This window comes from Mus caroli, chromosome 13 (genome assembly GCF_900094665.2).
Source record: "Mus caroli chromosome 13, CAROLI_EIJ_v1.1, whole genome shotgun sequence".
NCBI classification, from domain to species: Eukaryota; Metazoa; Chordata; class Mammalia; order Rodentia; family Muridae; genus Mus; species Mus caroli.
In genome coordinates this window covers 71,919,684-71,944,042 of record NC_034582.1, presented here as the reverse complement: position 1 = coordinate 71,944,042, position 24,359 = coordinate 71,919,684, and the positions used below count along the sequence as shown (strand labels likewise).

The following is a 24,359-nucleotide window of genomic DNA, read 5'->3' as shown; positions in this document are numbered from 1 at the left end:
ATCCCAGGGATGCAGGGATGGTTCAATATACGGAAATCCATCAACGTAATCCAGTATATAAACAAACTCAAAGACAAAAACCACATGGTCATCTCGTTGGGATGACACTTTTAATCTCAGCACGCACACACTGTGGGGATGACACTATACTCTCAGCACACACACACAAGTGTGGGGATGACACTGTAATCTCAGCACACACACACAAGTGTGGGGATGACACTGTAATCTTAGCACACACACACTGTGGGGATGACACTATACTCTCAGCACACACACACACTTGTGGGGATGAAACTGTAATTTCAGCACACACACACTGTGGGGATGACACTGCAATCTTAGCACACACACAAAATGTGGGGATGACACTATACTCTCAGTACACACACACACACACACACACAAGTGTGGGGATGACACTGTAATCTCAGCACACACACACTGTGGGGATGACACTGTAATCTCAGCACACACACACAAGAGTGGGGATGACACTGCAATCTCAGCACACACACAATGTGGGGATGACACTATACTCTCAGTACACACACACACACACACACAAGTGTGGGGATGACACTGTAATCTCAGCACACACACAATGTGGGGATGACACTGTAATCTTGGCACTTGCGGGGACCAGAAATTCATGCTTGCCTTTTGCTGTATAGCAATTTCATGGTCATTTTAGGGTACAAGAGATCTTTTCTCCCAAAAGCTCTCAACTAAGGACTGATGCTAGGAGTTGTTTAGGTATATGTTCCAGAACCCTTATTCTTTTGGTTTAATAACTAGAACTGTAGCAAAAAATGTATTTTGCATTATTTTTCTACTCCAAGTCTCACAGATGCCACCCAAAGACAAAAAACTACTGGTAATTAAGGAATGATGAGGGCTAAGGAAATGATCTTTCCCAGGGAAGAGCTCCCTGATTTTATCCAATAACAAGTGGTCAGTCCCAAAACATATAAGTAAAACTAAAGGGACTGAGCAGTTTGTATTTATATGTTTAGATATACACTAACACTCACTTACACACACAAACAAACACACACACGAGACAATAACAATTAAAAAAGTCAGTGATTTCTACAGAAAATGGGTGGGGAGCATAAATGGGAAATACTGGAAAGAGGAAGGGATGAAAGAAAAATTATGTAATTATGTTTTAATTTTTAAAAATAAGAAAATAATTAAAACTATAATGTATTGACATTTAAAAACCAAACAAAAACCAAAACCCAAAGATCTGCAATGCTTAAGTTCAGCAAGTCTTTCAATAATTGTCTTGAAAGATGGCCCAAGTCTCTGCTTCACTATCTTCTTTCCCAGTGTTCCTCCACTTAGAAAATAAATGACTTCCACTTGTATCTTTTTACTAGAGTCTCTTTGTCAAGAATATTCAAGTTGGAGCCAGGCAGTGGTGGCATATACCTTTAATCCCAGCACTTGGGAGGCAGAGGCAGGCGGATTTCTCAGTTCGAGGCCAGCCTGGTCTACAAAGTGAGTTCCAGGACAGCCAGGGCTATACAGAGAAACCCTGTCTTGAAAAAAACCAAAAATAAATAAATAAATAAAACAAAACAACAGCAACAGTAACAACAAAAGAATATTTAAGTTGGGATATAAATGAAGATAATGTATATATCAATCCTTGTTTTAAGAATACTGAGCACATACTCCAAAGACCTTTAGTTACTAGATTTTTGGCTGCTTTAAATCCAGGTTCAACCAATGTTCATTCCTGATTTCAAACCAATGCTCATTCCTTTACTTCATGTTGTCCCTCATTAAGCTTGATGGATATTTTGTAGATAAGTTGCATTTTCTGGCATAGAAGATGTTTGGTTCCATTCAAACCTTCTGATTAAAGATATCAAGTTTTGAACCCCAGACTGAGTCAGGTCTTAGGGTTATGTCCCAAATTGGAGACATGTTACTTAAGATACAGGAAATGATTTCAGCCAGATGGTTTCTGGCATGTATCACTGGGAGAAATTTATACCAGAAAGCATAAGGTACATTATTCAGAGAACAAAGTCAAAAACATAACTCAAGACAAGGTGAAGGCCATAGTCCTAGTGGGGAGTGGAGAGCAGGATCATGGAAGTCCCAGAATTATGACTCTTCATTTTCTTTAACTTATCTTTCAGAATCTTTCAAAGAAAAAAGCAAAGGAAACTTTTAAAGTCACCATGCCATCTTTCTCCAAGAAGATAATTTTTAATTTGGGTGACACTCATCTGCATAGAGATATGTAGACTTGACTTAGCAGTCAAGCTAGCTTTGCCCACTAACATAGATTTACATTCTTTAAAAAAAATGCTATGTTTGTGCATCCCCATACCTGTGTAGGGAATTATACTTGGGGTTTGATCATGCTAGGAAAAACTCTACCAACTATATTCTCTAGCTCTCTTCTCTAGGGGTTTTAATCCCCTAGCATTATGGACAATACTATTTAAATGTTAGGGAAATTCAGGGTGTATGTATTTGTTCCCCTTTTGTCCATATAGCATGAACCAAGAGGTAAAGACAAGAAAAAGTAAACAAGTGTTTTTAAGGATAATTAATTTTAATTTTTATAAATAATGTAACATTTCAATAATGAGTTTAGGGGTGAGTTCATAAAACAGTAGAGACCAGTAGTCATTGGCTATCCCCTTTCAGCAGCCATGTTATCTTTCTGGAGACAATGGCTACTATCAGTCCCTGACATCAGATAAGACCCTATTACTGAGAGTTCCAGAGAGGTGTTTTGTTTTGTTTTGTTTTGTTCTGTTTTTGACATCACACATCTGATAAGTGTGGACGTCCAGTGGGAAACCAGTTCAATTTTCTTTCCATGTTATCAGCTTTGTAGTAGATACTCTTAACAAGTTTAGATAATTGATAAACTCTTCTACCTTCTGAAATAGAAAGCTCTTTACTGTACAGTTTCTATGAATGGCTGCCTAGTGGATATTAAATGTGGTATGTGGCTTGGAGGCAAGTTAGCTAATTGAATTATCATATCCCCTTCCCCCGTATGAATATCCTGGAAGGTAGGAGAAGATATTTTTTGATAGAGAAAAAAACAATACTCTTCTGTGGAATTTTAAGTAGCTAAATAAAATTATAAAATATTTGTCTCAACTTATTCATCAAACACTAAATGAAACAGAAGCTCATGCAGGTTAACTTATTTTCCAAGATCAAAAAACAAAACAATTACAGAAGACACATTGTCTACTGTGAAAACCTGTAGTTGTCTGTATGGTCACAGTGCAGTCTGAATTTCTCTATTAGTCACATAATATTTTTAAAGTTATAATAGAAGAGGAAACATAAACCTTAAGATATCCATCCACTCATCCACGCCCACCCCCACCCATCTATCTTATCTATCTATCTATCTATCTATCTTATAAATCTATCCTATCTTATCTATCTACCTATCTATCTATCTACCAATCCAACCATCTATCCACCCATCAATCCTCCTGTCTATTCACCTATCTAACCATCATCCATCCATCTATCCTTTTATCTGAAATTCCTAGTCATCTGACATTTTTAGTTCTTTTAATAATTATTAAACATACTGCCTTTAGCATTGAAAATTTTTTCAAAGCTCCAGCTATTGTCTACCGAGCCTCCAGAACAGCTACATAAAAGCTCTTAGTGCTCTTCCCCTAGATGGCTCCGGACTTGCACTTGGCATGTCAGAGTATACAGTCTCTCAGTGCTTTTCCTCAATGCTATGTAAAAGCTTGCCATCAACAGTAAGGAGACTATTAAAATATTTTATATTAAAACATACATACATAATTTCCCCATCCCTTTCCTAGGAGACAGATTTTGTCCTCCTCTTTAGAAGTTCTATTCTGAGGATATTAGAAGAAACCAGCTAATTAAAATCACACTATCCATATCTGAAATCTACTATGCATATCGAATCTCAGCAAATTCACTTAAGCTCTTGCTCTCTTACCTCTTATACTCTTGTTCCCTTGTTCCTCATTTTTCCCCTCCCCTTTCGCCCTCTCTCCACACGGCCATTGCCACCCTCTGCTTCTGTATTCTTCTCTCTCTCTGCCTTTCTACAATAAATGCCTTAAGACCAAAAAAAAAAAAAAATCTCAGAAAGTTCATATTGTACTTTGCACCAAATTGTTCATTCATTCATTCATTCATTCAACTACTATACACTGGCTGACTTCTAGACTAGGGAGACAGAAGAATACCAATTATGGGATTTGGAAAAGGATTCATTCTATTTTAAATGATTATATAAATAAAGCTAAAATTATAGTTATAGAAGTTGAACAGAGGATAGGCAAACTAAGATAAAGTAATAGTACCAAACTAATCTTTGGAGTTGAAAGGCTTCCCTACAAAAGTCAGCTGAGCAGAGGATGTGAGGGCAAATGGGCATTCCTTCACTAAATAAAGATGAAGAGGTAGCAAGGGCAGGTGGAAAAGGCAATTTCGAAGAGCACACATCAAATTGTGATGGTTCTCAAAGAATTTGGGGATGAGAAATAAAAAAAACCCACATGTACATGACTTTTGTAGATCATGCTAACTAAGTATGTGTATCCATGTGTGTGTATCTGTGTGTGTGTAGTACATGGTATGGTACATAGATGGTATGGTAAATGTATATGTACATGTGTATGGTATTCACTGGAAGACTGGAAGTCATAGGTATGAAAAAATAAAGTTTGAGTTTGAAAAATTTGTTTGGGTTTGAAAAGTTTGGGCTATAGTTTAGAAAATAATGAAAATAAAAGTTGACACAAAAAAACTATAGAAAACTTGCACAGTGAAGTTCAGAGTGTAATGTAGTGGTAGAGAGCTTGACATGCTCAGCTTTATCTAGAAAAAGTGAAGCTAGGATGTCAAAGCAGTCATTGCAGTATTGATGAGAGAGATTATGGTGGTTTGGACTAAGGTGAGAGTGGCTTTGTGGATGGTAGATTAAAGGCTAAACATCATGGAGACCTAACAAGAGGGTGGAAATGTAGGAGGAAAAGAGGCTCTAGATGCTCTCCTAAGGATCTGGCCTACACAACTGAGTACTTACCATTAGCTAATACAAGGCTCGAGAGAAGAGAATCAGTTTCAAAGGGACAGTGTCTGTAATATCCGGTATATACATCAAGACAATATTCAGGTACATTGATATCTATGAGTCTAGAGTCTTTGAATAGAGTATAATTGATTTTAATAGAATGGAATACAAAAGAAGTGCAGTGGACCACAGAGCATCACTTTTTAAAAGTTACATGATAGCTGTGCATTGGTGGTATATACCTCTATTCTCAGCACTTGGGAGACAGAGGCAGGCAGAACTCTCTGAGTTCAAGGCTATCCTAGTCTACAGCGTGAGTTGTAGGACAGCCAACCATACATAGAGAGACACTGTTTCACAAAGTAAAACAAAAGGAAAAGGTGCATGATAGAACACTGAAGATATTTATTATCTCAGGGTCAGGCCTGCAGACATGATATAAGAAGAGACATAAAAGCTGTAACAAGAAAGAAAGGTAGAAATTGGTGGGATGTCTCAAGATGGTGGAAGTCAACAATAGTACTGTGTGGTTCTCAAGTTGGTATCATAATTTAGTTTGCTGTATTGTATCAAGGAAAGGAATTTTTAATAAACAGAATTCTCTTAAGTAAAAGCACAACAGAAAACAAGCTCTGCAGTGGAGGAGTGACTAGCCTAGAATCAGAATATTGTGACAGCAGAGAAGACAATAACCAGCAGAAATGAATGCCCTGTTTATTCATGACAACTGTGCCACTCATGTTCAGAGTGCAAAGGAAGACTTGAAAATTACTTGGAGGTTTTCAAATAGTTTAATTAAGATTCAACTTTAGGAATTATAAAACAAAAAAGAAGCATTAGAAGGAAACAGTATAAATTACTATGGTGGATAATCTTGGTTGTCAACTTGAACACATCTGGAATCAAGTAAAATCCAAGCATTTCCGTACACCTGTGAGGAATTACTTTTCACTGCATCATTTAAAGTGGAAAACCCCATCCTAAATTGGGACCGTATCTTCTCATGGCAATTTACATAAAATGGCACAGAAGAAGGAAACTTTGCTCTTTGACTGCTTCCTCTCACTCTCACTGGCAAGTTTATCTCTCCTGCTGCTGAGACATCCCTTCACTGGCCTTAGAACCTACTTTATCTGTAGTGAAGAGATTGGAGATCAGCTGAGACACCAATCCTTTTTGACTAACTCAAAACAACTCTCAGATTTTTGGCCTCTCTATTGGAACTAGCCAGACTACAGTCTATAAAACCCACAATAAATCTTCTATTAGTATATATAGATTCATTCTACCAGGTCTATTTCTCTAGAGATCCCTGACTACTACAATTACCAAGACAGTATTATTTTTTGAAGATTTATATGAAATCACTATATTATCATGGTTTGACCTTGTTGGGGAGATAGTCACCAGTTGATTTAGCCTTGTCTACTATGAAACTGATTATTATAAGTCATCTACAGTGTTGGCTTGTGCCATTGAGACAGAGCTTAAATGTAGTTTATTTTACATAATGCTTTGGAAATATATTAATTTTCCTAAAAACATGTCTTCAGAACAGTATTACCAGAGCTTGGGAGAGCATAAAAATTATTTTTACTTATTATGTCCCTCACAGTAACCTTATAGACAAGTTTATTTTCTATATAACTTTCTGCATTTTCATTCTGTTTGGGTTTTCTTATTTTTCCTTCCTCTATTCTAACTTCTAGCCTACATTTAATTATCTTAACACTTAAGAAAGCTGATTCAAGACTTTCCTGAAATAATGTACAGGTAGAAAATAAATAGATGTCATATTTATTAAGATGTTGGACTGGCAAAGTGGCTCAGCAACAAACTGTACTTGCCACCAAGACTGAGAATGTATTTAATTCCCAGAAACACATGGGAAGGAGGAAGGAGAAAATGGACTCTACAAGTTGTCTGACTTCCATAAGAAAGTTGAGACCTCCCATGCTCATGTACTGGGAGGATTAATATAGTAAAAATGGCGATTTTATCAAAAGCAATCAACAGATTCAATGCAATCCCCATCAAAATTCCAACTCAATTCTTCACAGAGTTAGAAAGAACAATTTGCAAACTCATCTGGAATAACAAAAAACCTAGAATAACAAAACTATTCTCAACAATAAAAGAGCCTCTGGTAGAATCACCATGTCTGACCACAAGCTGTACTTCAGAGCAATTGTAATTAAAAACTGCATGGTATAGGTACAGTGACAGCCAGGTAGATCAATGGAATGGAAATAAAGACTCAAAAAGGAACCCACACACCTATGTCATTTTATCTTTGACAAAGAAGCTAAAACCATCCAGTGGAAAAAAAGAGCATTTTCAACAATTGGTGCTGACTCAACTGGTGGTTAGCATATAGAAGGAGGCAAATCGATCCATGCTTATGTCCTTGTACAAAACTCAAGTACAAGTGGATCAAAGACCTCCACATAAAACCAGATACTCTAAAACTAATAGAAGAGAAAGTGGGGAAGAGCCTCGAGCACATGAGCAGAGAGGAAAATTTTCTGAACAGAAACACCAAGAGTCTATGCTCTAAGATCAAGAATTGACAAATGGGACCTCATAAAATTGCAAAGCTTCTGTAAGGCAAGAAAGACTGTCAATAGGACCAAAAAAGGGCAACCAACAGATTGGGAAAAAATCTTTACCAATCCTACATCTAAAATAAGGCTAATATCCAATATATACAAAGAACTCAAGAAGTAAGACCCCAAAGAACCAAATAACCCTATTAAAAATGGTGTACAGAGCTAAGAACAATTCTCAACTGAGGAATACCGAATGGCTTAGAAGCACCTAAAAAATGTTCAACATTCTTAATCATCAGGTAATGCAAATGAAAACAACCCTGAGATTCCACCTCACACCAGTAAGAATGGCTAAGATCAAAAACTCAGGGGACAGCAGATACTGGCTAGGATGTGGAGAAAGAGGAACACTCCTCCATTGCTGGAGGGACTGCAAGCTGGTACGACGACACTGGAAATCAGTCTGGCAGTTCCTCAGAAAATTGGACACAGTTCTATAGGAAGATCCAGCAATACCTCTCCTGGGAATATACCCAGAAGATGTTCCAACTTGTAATAAGGACACATATTCCACTATGTTCATAGCAGCCTTATTTATATTAGCCAGAATCTGAAAAGAACCGAGATGTCCCTCAACAGAGGAATGGATACAGAAAATGTGGTACATTTACACAATGGAGTACTACTCAGCTATTAGAAACAATGAATTTATGAAATTCTTAGACAAATAGATGGATCTGGAGGATAACATTCAAAATGAGGTTACCCCATCACAAAAGAATATACATGGTATGTACTCACTGATAAGTGGATATTAGCCCAGAAGCTCAGAATCCTTCTTAGAATGGGGAACAAAATACCCATGGAAGGAATTACAGTGCCAATGTTCATAGCAGAGACTGAAGCAATGACCATCCAAAGACTGCCCCACTTGGGGGTCCATTCCATAAACAACCACCAAACCCAGACACTATGGCAGATGCCAACAAGAGCTTGCTGACAGGAGCCTGATATAGCTGTCTCCTGAGAGGCTCTGCCATTGCCTGGAAAATAAAGTCGTGGATGCTCACAATCATCCATCCTTGAACAGAGTACAGGGTTCCCAATGAAGAAGCAAAAGAAAGTAAAAAATGAGCTGAAGGGGTTTGCAGCCCCATAGGAGGAACAACAATATGAACGAACCAATAGCTCCAGAGTTCCCTGGGCTAAACCTCCAATGAAAGAAAACACATTGTGGGACTTGTGGCTCTAGCTGTATATGTAGCAGAGGATTGTCTAGTCGGTCACCAATTGGAGGGGAGGCCCTTAAACCTGTGAAGGTTCTATGCCCAGTATAGGGGAATGCCAGGGCCAAGAATGGGAATGGGTGGGTTGGGTAGCAGTGGGAGTGGGAGGGGATAGGAGATTTTCGGAGGGGAAACTAGGAAAGGGGATATTTGAAATGTAAATAAATATCTAATAAAAAAGGAAAAGAAAGTTGTGGCCTGTCTCATCACTTGCACGAATAAAGAAACAAGCAAATAAATAAGATAAAATAAATCAATTACTATGAAATTTCATAAAATTAGTTATCTCAGTGATTTCTTTCCTCCATTTTCTCTTTTCTTTAAATAAACTTTCTTATAAGATGAAACTAACATGTTTTCAGTTGTTATTGTCTAACACATATATTTTCCAGAACCTTTTTGTTGCAGAATACTGTTTTCAAGAAGAATTTGAGGTAAAAGAGAAGAAGAGGTAGCTGGCTTAAGTGTGGAAAGTGGATTGAAAGGGAATGACTTGTGACCCCCCCCCCACTGCCATGCCTGGCAAATGCAAATCAATAATGATTTCTTTTTAAATCATTTTTCTTGATGCCCAGATTCTATCATTGTTCTAAGCATGCTGGGCTGTATGACACAAGCATCAAACCTTTCTCAGCACATCATATGACCCAGCAGAGACCAGCTGTCAGAATTTGAGGGATGCAGAGGGATGCAGGGAAAGGGTGACCATATCATACTTTGCAGGAAAATTCAGGCCTAAGGAGTTCCACAAGAAGAAACAAGAAAAAGTTCTAAAGTGGAGAATGATGAACAAATACAAGTTAATAGTTGCCAAGCCCTATTCACGCATCAAGGACAGTGAGGTAAAATGGAGCAGAGAAAAATGATGGGTGCTTGGCAAACAAGGCACAGAGGTACAAAACAAGCAAATTTAGGATTTGGGGGAGAAAAGGCACATATGTTAAATAACACATGTTAAATAACAGGAATATGGAAAAAGTTCATTACAATGATTTGGGGAGGAAGGCTGGCTTTGAGAGGAGTTTTGAGACTATTTTTACTGGCCATGATAAGGCCAGGCAAGACTGAGGACTAAGAATAGGCAAAATAAAAAACTCAGAAACTCCTATCTTTTAAGCATTTATGAACGATGCTTGTATAAGGTGTTCTAAGGAAAGGGGAGAAAGGACAAGCCACTATCAGAGTAGATAACTCAAGAAATGTAGAAAGGTGGACATAAAATGCTAGGGAAAAAGCTAGCACTCCCCCAGAATATGGAGGTACAATAATTTCAAAAGAGGTTGTAAATCAAGCCATTAAAGAACAAAGAACAGAGAAAACTGACTTGCTTCTTGCTTGCTTTTTGCTTATTTTTTTAACTTAATGAATTAAAATTGTATTCATAAGAAATATTGAAGATACAGATAAAAACAAAACCACATGTAAAGTCCCTCCAGAGATAAAAACTAAAATGCCTCCTTGGTCTAACCCCTCTGGCATCTGATGGGCATTTGCTTTATGTGCACTGTTTTGCAATGCTCTATGTATAATGGAATTGTACAGCCCAGTGATTCTCCATTGTATCCAACCTTCTAGTAACTGTTGCTTACTAGGAAACATGACTTGCCTTATCCAGAGAGTTTCGGGCACCTATCAATTACCTCAAATCTCCCTTGGAAAGACACACTGTAGACCAGTATGTGAGGGACCAAGCAGAGTTGAATAATCAAAAGGACACTTTGCCCAGTGAATAACAGGAAGACTGTTGGGGAATTCTTCAGGCATACATGTTAACATCTACTCTGAGTGATTTTCCCTTGAAAGGTGCTTTTGTCAAGACTAACTCAAGTGTAATAGGAATTGCTTGTGGACCTCATCTCCAGCTTCTTTTTCTTCAGAAATTTCTGTTTGCATCAGACAGCACCTTTCTCTCTACAAAGTGCCTAGGTACCCAATAAAGGTTCACAGAGGCTAAGAGGTGATAGGTATGAGACATTTACACCATGTCTGCTACACATATTGCTTCAGTTGGGGCTGGCTTGAATAACCCAATTAATTATAAATCACAATGATTTATAGTTGTCATATATCTTTAAAAATCAATTGTTTTATTGATTCCTTACTGGTCTATTGTTATAACTAGCCTGTAAGTGATTTTTTCCAATAGCAGTATAGAATGTTAATTTTCCATTTTCTCTTTTAAACAATACTTTAATAAATATCATACATATAAAACTTCAATAGCATCTCCACTTTATCCCTAACAGTGGATTTCTAGAAGTGGATTTCCAAAGACATTTTTAAGGTTTCAGCACAGGCTACTAACATGGTCCCAGAAAGCTGGCACCAGACACCATTTTACACTGGGAATGAACAAGGACTTTCAGGACCAAATTGTTCTGTTAGAGTGATAGATAGTTTACTAACAGAAGCAGAAAGACAGAAACTTCTTGTTTCATTTATATTTGGGTATAGAAAAAATAGACAATAAATATAAAAATTAACTATTTGAAAGGTAAAGTCATTTCTGTGATTACTTCCCTAGTTGAGCTGAACTAAGCAGAGCTGAAAATAAAAAATTACGGAGTCTCACCCAATGGGGGATGGGTGGCTCCAAAGGAAAACATGTGCAGACAGGAGAGAACTAACATGCTCATATGAATATGCAATATGAACTTGGGGAGATGGTGACAACATGCATCAGAACTTCATAGGAGAAGCACTGAGGGGGCAGGTAGACACAGGTCCCCACCTCTAACCAACATACATCAAGACTGCAGTCAGATCAACATAATCTCCATTAGCTATTCATGATATTTTATTCTCAGAAACAAAGAAAAGGCATTTGTCCAATGATATATTCTTCAAAGAATCAAACTGCCATGCTACATAATGCCACAAAATGTCATCAGATTTTTTGGAAGTACATTTTATACTGTGAATGCTTTTTCTGACTTTTAAGTGTTGTTAATTAAATAATAAAAATGAAAGATCTTGTTCATAATTACAAAAGTTAGTCCTCTCAACTTCTAAGACTCTGAGTTAAGATAAATTGACTATATAGTTTTGCTGTCTATATCACATAATTAGGTGCAGAACTGTCAAATCCCCAATCATAGATCAAGAATGAATTTTTAAATAGCTAGGTAATTAGCTTCAATAGAATGAAGTTCTCAAAATCTACCTTTTTCCCATTATATAACTTAAGTTATGAATTAGAGGAATGGTTATGAGTGTTATGACTTTGATTTGGGGGTTTAAAAATCGTGGAATTATCCATTTCCTCAGTTCTTGTCAAATTCCTTTTGTAAGACCCCAGCAAACCCAAGAAGCAAATTTGTAAAATTTGTAAAAGAATCACAGATTTAGAGCATGTGGAATTTGGAAGTTCTCACCGGAGGAGAGAAGGGTAGAACTGTGATATGCACGAAATCCAGTGTAATGGCTGGTTAAACAATGGAGTTAAGGAATTTGAAGCTGATTCATCGACACCGTGCTGAAAAGTCCTGGGGAAACAAAAATAATTATTGTAGAATATGCAGGAATCATTAACTATGGAGAGCACTGACTTTGGAAATTAGCTCAGTTTTTACAAGCCAACTTATTTTTATATAAAATGGTGTCATTTTATTGATGACAATTCATCCACCAAAACAACAACAGAAACACACACACACACACACTCAAACCAAGAATCAAGAATTAGAATTTTAATACCCTTACATAGAGAAAGGTATAGTTATGCCATTACTATTTAATTTTAGAAGTTCACATTATGAAATTTGTCAAAGATAGATGCCCACATAAATTACAATGAATATAATCTATGATTCTTACAACTAGTATACTTGTATTTCATACAGCTTTAATCAACTTACACTAAGTAAGTGCTATCATTTGTGATATTTGCTTCATTAATGTAAACACATTTAACATGAGGTATATTTTTAACCCTCAAAGTGATTTTATATACATTAGACAATAGGTACAAACTTACAATTAACTTTATATGTTTTTAATGGCCCAGAGAGAGTTTTCAAGAGAAACTAAATTGGGAAATAGATTATCATGATTTAAAATATAGAATACTTTTTCCAGAATATCTTGTCTACAGTCACCTTTTGGAGATGACTAATATTTTTCTAAGTTGGTTCAAATTCAACTATAGCTCTTGATCTAATAAGGAAGGATTTGACACACAAGTACATAGTGGATAGCTTGGCTAAATAAAATTTTATAACTAGACTACATATTTGCCCACTTCATGTTAGGAGTAAAGGCTTTTAAAGATAGAATTGTTTGAAGTGGTATTTTCCATATAATGAAGTAGCGATATTGTCTTTTTTAAAAATAAAATATAGTTACATCACTTTCCACTTTCTCTCTCATAATGCAGTCATTGATGGATGGATCTCGAGGAATACAGCCACAACAGATACATCACAGAAGGGTAGGCAGAAAGACGTTAAGAGCCAAAGGAACAGAAAGTCTGCTGTATTTCCTAGAAATGATAGCCTAAACAAATAAGACCTAAAAAATGACAATATCGATGGACAAGCTTGCACATAAGGTAAAACCTGGTCAAAATACAATACAACTTTGTTGTGAAAAACACCATCCCTATTGCCTCAAGCCACCATCTTGCATTTCGTATTGTCATATTTCCTAAATTTGGCTTTTATCTCCTCTCATTGTCTTGCAGAAATGAATTGTCTTTGAATAAGTCTACTTGGGAGATTTGTCTTTAGAAAACCACTATGACATCATTTCCTTAAACCCCTTTTGCTTTAGCTTCACTAAATTTCAGATCAGAGAAACAGTTGTCAAAGTCAGGTATATATACTTACTCAATGCAATCCAAAAAGGGAAAGAAAATGACAGACAGAGGCTAGCTCAATACCAGGGTGTGCTTTTTTAAGGGTTTCTCATTTGTACTAGCAATGAGGAATCCCTGAAGAATTTAAAGCCCCCGACTCCTGCTTGTCACCCCTCACACAGCTCATCTTACACCCTTCCCCTTCTTCTCTAAGAATGAGCAGCACCCCTGGGTATCCCTGCAACATGAAAAATCAAGTCACTACAGAACTAGGTGCATCCTCTCCCACTTTGGCCAGACAAGGTGGCTCAGTTAAGAGAACAGGACCCACAAGCAGGCAACAGATTTAGGGACAGCCCCTGCTCTAATTGTTGGAGGAACTCTAGGAAGATCAAGACAGACCTGCACATCTGCTACATATTTGCAGGGGATTTGGTCAAGCCAGTGCTTGGTCTTTGTTTGGGGTTTTTCATCTCTGGGGAGTCCCCAACGATCCAGTTTAATGACTATATTGGTCTTCCTGTGGAGTTCCTCTGGGTCCCTCAATCTTTCCCCCGCAACTCTTCCACGAGAATTCCTGAGATCCACAGCCAAACACTGGAATATTGGAGTTTCATGTCTTATAATACAGGGTTCAATAGCAGTAAGGGATATAGATTGGAAGAGATTAAGGATAAAACAACAAAGATATGGTACTAGATCAGCGAGAAGAGCCTAAACTAGGAGACAAGCGTAAATCCTAAATTAATAGAAAGAGCAAGTCATTCTTTTATGACAAGGGATTTAAGATGAGTGTGACAATAGGAGCAAAGGTGAGTGTAAAGGAGTAGCCTAGAGAAACTCACAGAAATTTCACTTAAATTTAGTCACAGAGTTCCATGGACATTTGAAATACATCTAAAGAGAGGCATAGAGTAAGAACTTGAGTTTCCTGGTCCAGTATATACAAAAGAATTCTGATTTGAAGATACCCATGTGGAAGTCATCACACATGAGTAGATGAATTCACCCACTGAAAGAGTGTGAGATGAAAAGATATCCAAGGGCAGATCTTTGGACCAGCCTTTAAAGCGTGACATGAAAAAAAGAAGTAGCAAAATGAAACCACAGAGAAAAAAAAAATCAGAGAAAAGGAAAAGAGCCAGGAGGAAATTATGTTAGGAGGCTGGGAAGAAGATGGCCAACAATGTCCACAGCTGCAGAGAAGGTAAACAGAAGGGAGTGAGTCACAGCATGAATGTGAATACCATTGTCCTTGTTTGTTTAGCTGGATAGAGGGAGAAATGAAGCTGCAGTGATTGAGCCAGTGATAGGACACACAGTGAGTGAAGGGATCTGAATGCAAACATAACAGTGGAGGAAAAATGCTTCTAATAATGGAAAAAAGTCAGGGGCACTAGGCATTAGGTAGATGTTATACTTCAAAGACTAGGGTCACAGAATGGTAAAACTTATCAGAATAGCTGAAAAGATGTCCTCTCGCTGAGAAAAGACACAGCTATCAAAGGCATAGCATGAGATGTAGGGGTAAACTGGGTTGAAAAGGTTTATTAGGAACGGACATGGAAAGCCTCCCACCTACAGTCTGTCATGCCCGAAGGATGTGCTGGAATTGGAGCCTAGTATAATCATCATCATCACAGAGACCTCATCCAGCAACTGATGGGAGTAGACGCAGAGACCCACAGCCAAGGTCATGGAGTTCTGTGGAAGAGGGGGGGGCGAAGATTGGAGAAGCCAGAGGGGTGGTCAAAGATATCACAAGAACACAGCCAACAGAATCAACTGATCAGGATTCAAGTGGGCTCACAGAGATCGGGAAGCTTTTATGGATCTGACCTATATCCTCTACATATATGTTATGGTTGTGTAGTTTTGTGTATTTGTGGAACTGCAAACAGTGGGAGCAGTGTCTGTCTGTGAATATTTTGCCTACCTGCTTTTGGGATCCTTTTCCACCTACTGGATTACCTTGTCCAACCTTGATTTGAGAACATGTGGGTGGTCTTATTGTACCTTGTAATTCCTTGGAAGGCCTGCTCTTATCTGAGGGGAAGTGATATGGGGGTAGTTCCAGAAGAATGGGGAGGTGTATTGGGGAGAGACTAGGGGGAAGGTAAAACTACAGCCAGGATGTAATATTTGAGAGAGTGATAATAATAATAATAATTAATAATAATAATAATAATGAATGTATGTGGACTAGGGATTTAGCCTAGTGGTAGAGTAGTTGCATAAAAACCCTGGGAAGCTTCCTGAGTCAGAATAAAATGGGAGAGGGTAGAACAAATGCATAGTGGCCTATATTTTCTAAGAGAAGTACAAGGCTGCTAAAAAAAAATGAGAAAAAAAAAAAAAAAAAAAAAAAAAAAAAAAAAAAAACCATAGAATGAGGCAAGGTCGAAGAGTTGGCCAAAGTTGAGAACAATTGAAGGCAGAGTTACTCAGCAGTGTCAAATACTGTAGTTATCAGCAGTTACAGAAAGACACAGGTGAGAGTTGTGAGTCTCAGTGTTGTTCCAGGACAGCTGAAATGGGGGGGAAAAGACATGCAACCACAATGAGCTAGGAAAAAAGGTGCTGTTTAAGGAGATGGGAAATGCAGTTAAGGCTTGTAAAAACCAGAAGGTGTCAAAGGAAATGACAGGATAAAGGGCCAATGAGGAATCAGGCATGAGCATCGCATCTTGTGCATACCTCTTCTCTTTGCTTTTGTATACATCTCTATTTGTCCAGAAATGAAAGCATGTCTCATGAAGAATGCCCTCTTCATTATGGTCAGTTGAATTTATAGTGTGTGTGTGTGTGTGTGTGTGTATGTATATAAATATACATATTTATATATTTTTTTTCCTTTACAAGTATTCCCTGACCACTCTACCTAAAATATATCTCTTGTCACAGTCTCTTTATGGTCTTATTTCTCTTTGTTTCTTCTTAGGATTTAACTCTACCTCCAATCATTCTACATTTATTTATTGTTTGTTTATTTATTTATTTAATCTAATCATTTGTATTCTCTGTGACCTAGGCAAGGGTAGCTGAAAGTTATTCAGAAGCAGTAATTATTACATAGATGAGAAACGGACCAAATTTTGGATCCTGTGTATGTGTTACTCATTTATTCATCCATTTATTTAGGCAACTTACTTAACCTTCGTTTTTACAGTTTGTAGAATAGGAATATTACAATGTGGATTCTGTGAGTTCATGCTTATCAAGTACAATGTTTCAGTGTTTAAAAGGGTTTAAAAAAGGCAAGGTATCTTTATGAGAAAAACTGCAAGGTGCCATTAGAAAACAAAGGCCCACAAACATCTCAAAATTGCTATGAAATTCCTAATAGTCTAAATAATTAGCCACTTGCAATTTTATCAATTAACCGTTGCCAAATTTTCTTAGATTAAAAACCAAAGAAAACTCAGTATCTGGGTGGTTGTTTCTGTCAGGATCTCACAGACTCTTGGGCCTGGCAGTAGTAAGGTTATTTCACTAGACAGGATGTTACGGCAGACGCTGATGGTCTCAGAGGGGGTGTGATCTGTGTGAGCATTTAATTCCACAGCAAGAACCCAAATTAGTTTCATTATTCTGGAGAGTATAAGTGGGTGAAAATTGGTCTGCAAATTCAATGGGGGATGAGATTATGAATTTTCTATTAGATAACCTCTAATGACATTACAGTATATAACTAAAAGTGATGACACTCTGCATATTTGATATCAGAGCACAAAATATGAACCTAAAGCCTATAAAGTCATATTTTCTCCAAAAAAATAAATTCTTTGATTATTCTCTCATTTCCCCTCTCCTCCCCTCCAAGCACCACTCCCATCCACTCCTTCTCCATTTCTATTCAGAAAAGGTCAGGCCTCCAACAGATATCAAATAAACATGGTATAGAGTATATAAGACTAGGCACCTGTGCTTGTATTAAGGCTAGACAAGGCAACACAGAAGGAAGAAAAGGATTCCAAAACCAGTCGAAAGAGTCAAAGACAGCTCAGGTGCCCACTGTTAGGAGTCCCCCTGGAAGTCCCACATAACTATAAGATATATGTAGAGGACCAGGTCAGATCATGCAGCCTCCCTGACTGTACAGACCCGGGGAGCCCCTATGAGTCCAGATTAGTTGGTTCTCTGGGGCTTCTTTGGCGTTTTTTTTTTCTTTTTTTATTAGATATTTTCTTCATTTACATTTCATATGCTATCCCCTTTCTTAGTTTCCTCTCCTATACCCTCCCCCGACCCCCGCCCTGCTCCCAAACCCACACAGTCCCACTTCCTGGCCCTGGCATTCCCCTGTACTGGGGCATATAATATTCATAAGATCAAGGGCATCTCTTCCCATTGATGGTCAACTTGGCCATCCTCTGCTACATATGTAACTATAGACACAAGCTCTTGGGGTTACTGGTTAGTTCATATTTTTGTTCCTCCTATAGGGTTGCAGACCCCTTTAGCTTCTTGAGTACTTTCTCTAGCTCCTTCATTGGGGGGCCCAACCTGGGCATCCATCCCATAAACAACCACCAAACCCAGATACTATTGCATATGCCAGCAAGATTTTGCTGACAGGACCCTGATATAGCCATCTCTTGTGAGGCTATGCCAGTGCCTGGTAAATACAGAAGTGTATGCTCACAGTCTTCTTTGGTATTCTTGACCCCACCCCAGCCCCCATTCCTAAAATCCTCTTCCATAAAAATTGCTAAGTGCTTTCAGATTGAGGAAGAATACACATCTTCTCTGTAGATTATCAAAATGTATAGAGAGCTTTGCTTAGGTGTAAAAACATGCCTTGTTTATCTTCTAGCATGAGGAGCCAGGCTCCTTCCCTCTCCTTCACATCACACTGCCTTTGCAGTGGACAGGCCATCACCCTAGACACTAGAGCCTAGATTCAGTTTCGTTTCTTTTGCTCATGCATATCTTTTCTTTTCTTTTTTTTTTCCTTTCCCAACAAATAGACTTGCTCTTGGGCTTATGTAACTGGAATAAAATAAATCCAAGCCACCCAGAAGTGAGAATAGCCAAAAGCTAAAAAAAAAACTTAGCTGAATTTATGCTTGGCTTGTACCACTAGAAATTTGGCTGAAGGCCCAGCAGAGAGGTTCTCAGAATAAGATGTTAACAGAGTGTACCTCCAGATCTCAAAAGAGGGTGCTCTATAAAGGTGATTGTGTCAGGTCATATGCATAGCCCAGTGCCTGGGTCACTAGACATGTTTAATTAAAAATATCCAAGTAAAAAACCCCACAATCTTGGAACTAGAATTAGGTCGAGAAAGAACTAGAAACTAAGTTGAAACTATGTGATAACATAGACTACTAAAGACAAGGCCCTTTCTGATGCCCCTACAATCAGAAGCAACCGCAAACAAATAGACACCATCCAATCCAACACTTGAAGATTTAAATAGAATTCCCTGTTTTCTTTTTAAGTGTCATTTGTAAGTTTGAGGCCAGCCTAGGCTACCTAGTAAGATCTGCCTCAAGAGAAATGATGACAAGCCAGAGGAGTGGCTGTCATCTTCCATCCCAACACACAGGAGACAGAGGAGGCAGATCTCAGAGTCTGAGGCCAGCCTGATCTACCTCAGGAGTTCCAGAACGGCCAGGATTATCCAGAGAAACTCTGTTTTGGAAGGAAACAAACCAAACTAAACCAACCATCTAACTAACCAACCAACCAGTCAGACAATAACAACCATCTAACTAACCAACCAACCAGCCAGACAATAAAAATGTGTTTTCTCTGGGACATACGATGCTCAAATGTATCAAAGCAAGACACTTAAAGTAATATGTTGGAGCATCTTTTGGATATATGCCCAGGAGTGATATTGCTGGGTCCTCAGGTAGTATGTCCAATTTTCCGAGGAAACACCAGACCAATTTCCAGAGTGGTTGTACCAGCTTGCAATCACACCAGCAATGTAAGAGTGTTCCTCTTTCTCTACATCCTACATCCAGCATCTGCTATCACCTGAATTTTTGACGCTAGCCATTCTGACTGGTGTGAGGTGGAATCTCAGGGTCTTTTTGATATTTATTTCCCTGATGACTAAGAATGTTGAACATTTCTTTAAGTGCTGGCTTGCATTTCTTAAATGAAAAATAGTACTCTAGTGCTAAAGAATGATAACTTTAAGTTAGAATATGACTAGCAAAATGCATAGTCCATTGTGGGTACAGGGGAGAAAAGGGGGAGAAGTAGAAGTTGTCAGACCATGTGCTTAGAGGGCAGGAAGATGAATTTATGTATGAATTTATGTTCAAGTGTGAAGAGCATGCTACAAGGGCAGGCTGAGCAGAGGACATCTGGTGAGAAGAGAGGACAGACTGAAACCCATTGATGGCAGAGGCAGCTAAATGAGGGTTCACCATACAGACTGTCTCCAAAACTAACACCCAGCCATTTCCTAGGCCCACACAAAAAGCTGTTGTGTTTTTAAAATGATATAAGTAGTATTTAGATTGAGGCATACAAATGGATTTAACTTATAAACAAACTTGCTAGGATAAGAAACTTGTCATTGAGAATAATTTTGCATTGTCAATCACTTTTCTCCCCTAATTTAAATATTTTTATTTCTTGTTCAATACTTTTTTCCCCTCCAAGACAAGTTCTTGCTCTGCAACACAGGCTACCAAAAACCCTGCAATACTCTTGGCATAGCCATAGGCATGTGCTGTTATGCTAGGCTAACCTAGATTCATGTTAGCTGTCAGAGACCATTCCGTGAGAAAGCGAGCCCTTCACAATCTCCCTAACAGGCCAAATGGCCTCGTGCTAGGAGCTGGTTATCACTCCCTCCTCCCTATTCCCTTCCTGGCACCTGAGGCTGTAAAATCTGAATTATAGTCCCCTCTTCCCTATTTCTTCCTGAATTCCCATGACATCCAAGGACATGAGTCACGCCTGAGCCCGGCCTGACACCCAAGACTATCAATGAGGATCTATGTTCCGGAGATAAGATGTAGAGTGCCCGCTGCCTGGCGCCTGACTTCGGCCCCCATGTCAGCAGATGCCCACTTCTTTGTTCTTTGTAAAATTCCCCCTCGACCCCTCCCCTACTCCCCGTGATGTATGCTTTAAAACAAGGTACCTCAGCCTAATAAACGAGACTTTGATAGGTACCATCTTCTTGGTCTCCTGCCTCTCCTTCCCTTCCTCCCATTTCCTTCCAGGTTTTCGGTCCTCCTCGCACCCACGAATAACTGAATCCCGCGGGACGGGATAGTTAGCAGTGTTATTAGGGTATATAATTCAATTTACTTGCAACTAACCATTTCTTTGACATTCAAGATGTTGCCCTCATATCCATTAGCTCCTCATTCCACTCTCTTCTGAACCACTAATAATCCGTAATAGACTCTTTCTAAAGATTTGCCTATGCTTCATGTTTCTAATTAATGGATGTCTATCTGGTTGTACTCAGCATAATACTTGTGCGTTCATTGTTGCTGTGGCATGTATACTGTCAAATAATATTTCTCTGTATGTTTCTTCTGACTCTTGTTTGTCTGTTCATGAGTGTGAGGGTTGTTTCCACTTTGTGTTACTGAGAAAAGTGCTCTCATGCCTACTCCTATCCAAGTTATATTTATATATTTTATTTATGGTGTTTTTATGTACTTACAGTTGTATTTATGTGTTTTCATTGTGTGGGTCATAAGATCATATGCTTAACATTGCACATGAACATATGTTGTATCCAACATTTTAAAGAATTGCCAGTTTTTCAAATTGTGTCATTCATTCTTGAGATATGCAAAGGTTTTTGTTGAAAATATGCCCTACTATAGGGGACTGTGAAATAGTTAGAAAAATATATGTAGACTAAGATCATAATCTTAAAGGACCTAACATTAGCATGTTTTTAAGTAGAACAATGGGTACTAATGTAGTAAGTAGTACTTTGAAATTCAATGACTCAAAAGCCATGAGTCTTCTAAAATGAACTACAACATGAAATTACTATCCTTTGGCTTACTGTTGAATATCCTTTCCTGTTTCTTGTGATGCTAATCTTTGATTGGCATATCAACACGTCTACTGAAATACCACTCCCTTATGTTATTAAATGTTGGGACTGTATACTTACACCAACTTTTTACAATTAGGAGATTTGGCATATCAAAATATTTTAGATAAGTATTATTTATTCAATCTTTCATAAAATTATTTGGGAACAACTTAGTACCTCACTGCTGTGACCATTGCACATATTCATGATGGTTAGCAATGCAACAGTGTTTTGGTTTTGTCTTAACAGAAATTTAAGTTCATTTGTCTAAATTCTTAGAACAGACCCTTTTGGTGTGGAACAATAGGGGTCTAGGTATTGATCTTAAATGCTCATATGTATTTATGTGTCATAACTCTAGCCCCTTTAGGGATTATTTTTAACTTGTTATGCAAACTAAAACAAATTGTCTACAAGTGAACTTCAAAGTAGAAAGCCATATGTATGGATGTTTGGGAGAGACTGTGCTTATGAATTATCGTCTCCCCAAAGGAACAACCAACATGTAGTTTGGAAAACTCACATAGGGTTTTATGTTTCAGCTGATCTTTCTCCCTGGAGGCCAAATCTAAAGTCTGCCTTTCACAACATTCTACCAGAAACTCATGAGGGGAAGCTTAGAAAACAACACACATTTTTATTAGGTTTCATTCTTCCTGAAAAGATTTTAAAAATTGTATGTTCTTGCCCTGGGATTTAGTGCTGCTACACTAGGCTCAGAATGAACACACTTTTGGCTTATCTGACAGAAGCACTTGAAACAAAAGCAGACCCCTCCTTACAAGGTATGACATGCATGCCAAGCAGCAAAGGCAGGTACAGTTCATCAAAATTCAATACATTCCACATCTTAACGTCACTTTTCTTTCCCCAAGTCATCAAAGCATATGGATTAATTTTTATCACGAGCTAGAGATGAAGGATTTTTAGAATGTTAATAATCTTGACAAATTCCTATCTCAGCTGTATAAAGCAGCTCACAAGCCAATAGGATTTTACAGAACATACATGTCTCTCGCCTTGGTGAAGAAGACACTGCCTTAAAGATTTCTCTTGTTGCAAAAATCAAAATACATTTCAAAGGTCTGATTTATATTCTAGTAAATGAACAAAAACTGAGTCAACATGAAAAGATAAAAGTTGTTAATATTTTTGCCCTGAGAACTATCAAAATCATGAAGATGCATTTAGATTTTTGCTCATCTACAAAAGTAATATAGGCCTATGTTTTAAATTAAGAAAAACTAGAGGCAGTGTTCAGAAAAAAACATGTTCCATAATCCTGGTTGATATTAGCAATTTAAATTTGCTGTGTGAGGCTACAAATGTACAAATCACAGAGATTTGAGAAATTACATAGTTGAAATGTACCAAAAGGCTATAGGTTAAAAATAATGAATGTATGTTTCATTATTATTATTAAAATATGGAATCTGTAATCATAATTTATTTGTTTTATAAGTGCCTTTGGGGACTATATTCTTTCAATTCATCTGTGACAAACCATGAAATTCAATATTGCTTCACCATGACGAATCCATGAAATCTGTCAGCTTTGTTCCTGGTTTTCACAAGGCCTTTTTCTGAGATGCACTGACCCATTGAACCGAGAGCAGGATGACTTTCTCATCTATGGTAAATCAGTTTATTTCACTAGGATTTATTAGGGGCTTCAAATTTAAGCTTTTTATATTATAAGCCATTTATACATAATCTCAACCGTATGGTGGTTTTACCCACTGCTCTTCTGCTCCCTGAGAGTTATCTGCTTCTAAAACAAGCTCTCAGCCTGTTTTGCAAGAAGAAAGAACCTTCTAGCAATGGCTACACTTCAAGCAAGGACACTGAAAATGAAGTTGTTAATTATTCTTAGAATATATTCATAATAAAAACTTGTATATCAAGCTAACCAAACTGCATAGAAAGAAAGATTTTGCTTAATTTTTAACCTCAGTAAAAAATACTTATGTGTACTTTTTACTATTCAATAAAGTAAGAATATGTAATGATACGGTCTTTTAATATAAAAACAAACATTGGAGAGAATTTTTAAAAATTGTTATTTTTAATTGATATGAAAAAATCATGTTAAAGAAAATAGTGATTTTGTTGGTTGTATACACTCTACGAGTTTATTCATTAAAGTCTGCTCATCAGGTCGATTCCAAGATTTATGATATTACCTATCGAATCAAGCTAACTTGCAATTAAAAGTAGACTAAAATTTTTATATTTTACTTATTTTATTTGTCAGAAAAATATTTTATTTTTCCAATACAATTACCTATGTGCTTCTACTTGCCATTACTATTTAAAGCACTAAAACCTAATATTACAATCTATGCCAGATTTATTGAAAATATAAGACCATTAAATCTCTTTGATTTGAGCACATTTAGATTTTTAAAATATATTTATTAAAATTAGATCCAATTATATTATATAAAAAATGAAAACTACTGAGGCCCAGTTCCAGGGGATCTGACAACATCTGGTCTCATAGGCACCCATCTGTGTACATCTCTGCTCATATATACAAAATTAAAAATGAGTCTTTAAAAAGCTAAAAGGTTTCACACACACACATACACACACACACACACACACACACACACACACACACACACACACACACACA

The 24,359-nt window shown here is 37.6% G+C and overlaps 1 protein-coding gene across 7 annotated transcripts in view; it reads right to left on the bottom strand.

The window, feature by feature from the left end:
- Kiaa0825 (KIAA0825 ortholog) overlaps positions 1–24,359 on the bottom strand; it is a 422,676-nt gene that overhangs the window by 262,974 nt on the left and 135,343 nt on the right. For all 7 annotated transcript variants that reach the window (XM_021180151.2, XM_029468200.1, XM_029468196.1 and 4 more), the window contains one exon: positions 12,269–12,379. In XM_021180151.2, the coding sequence (XP_021035810.2) occupies positions 12,269–12,379 (111 nt within the window). The remainder of the gene's footprint in view (positions 1–12,268; positions 12,380–24,359) is intronic.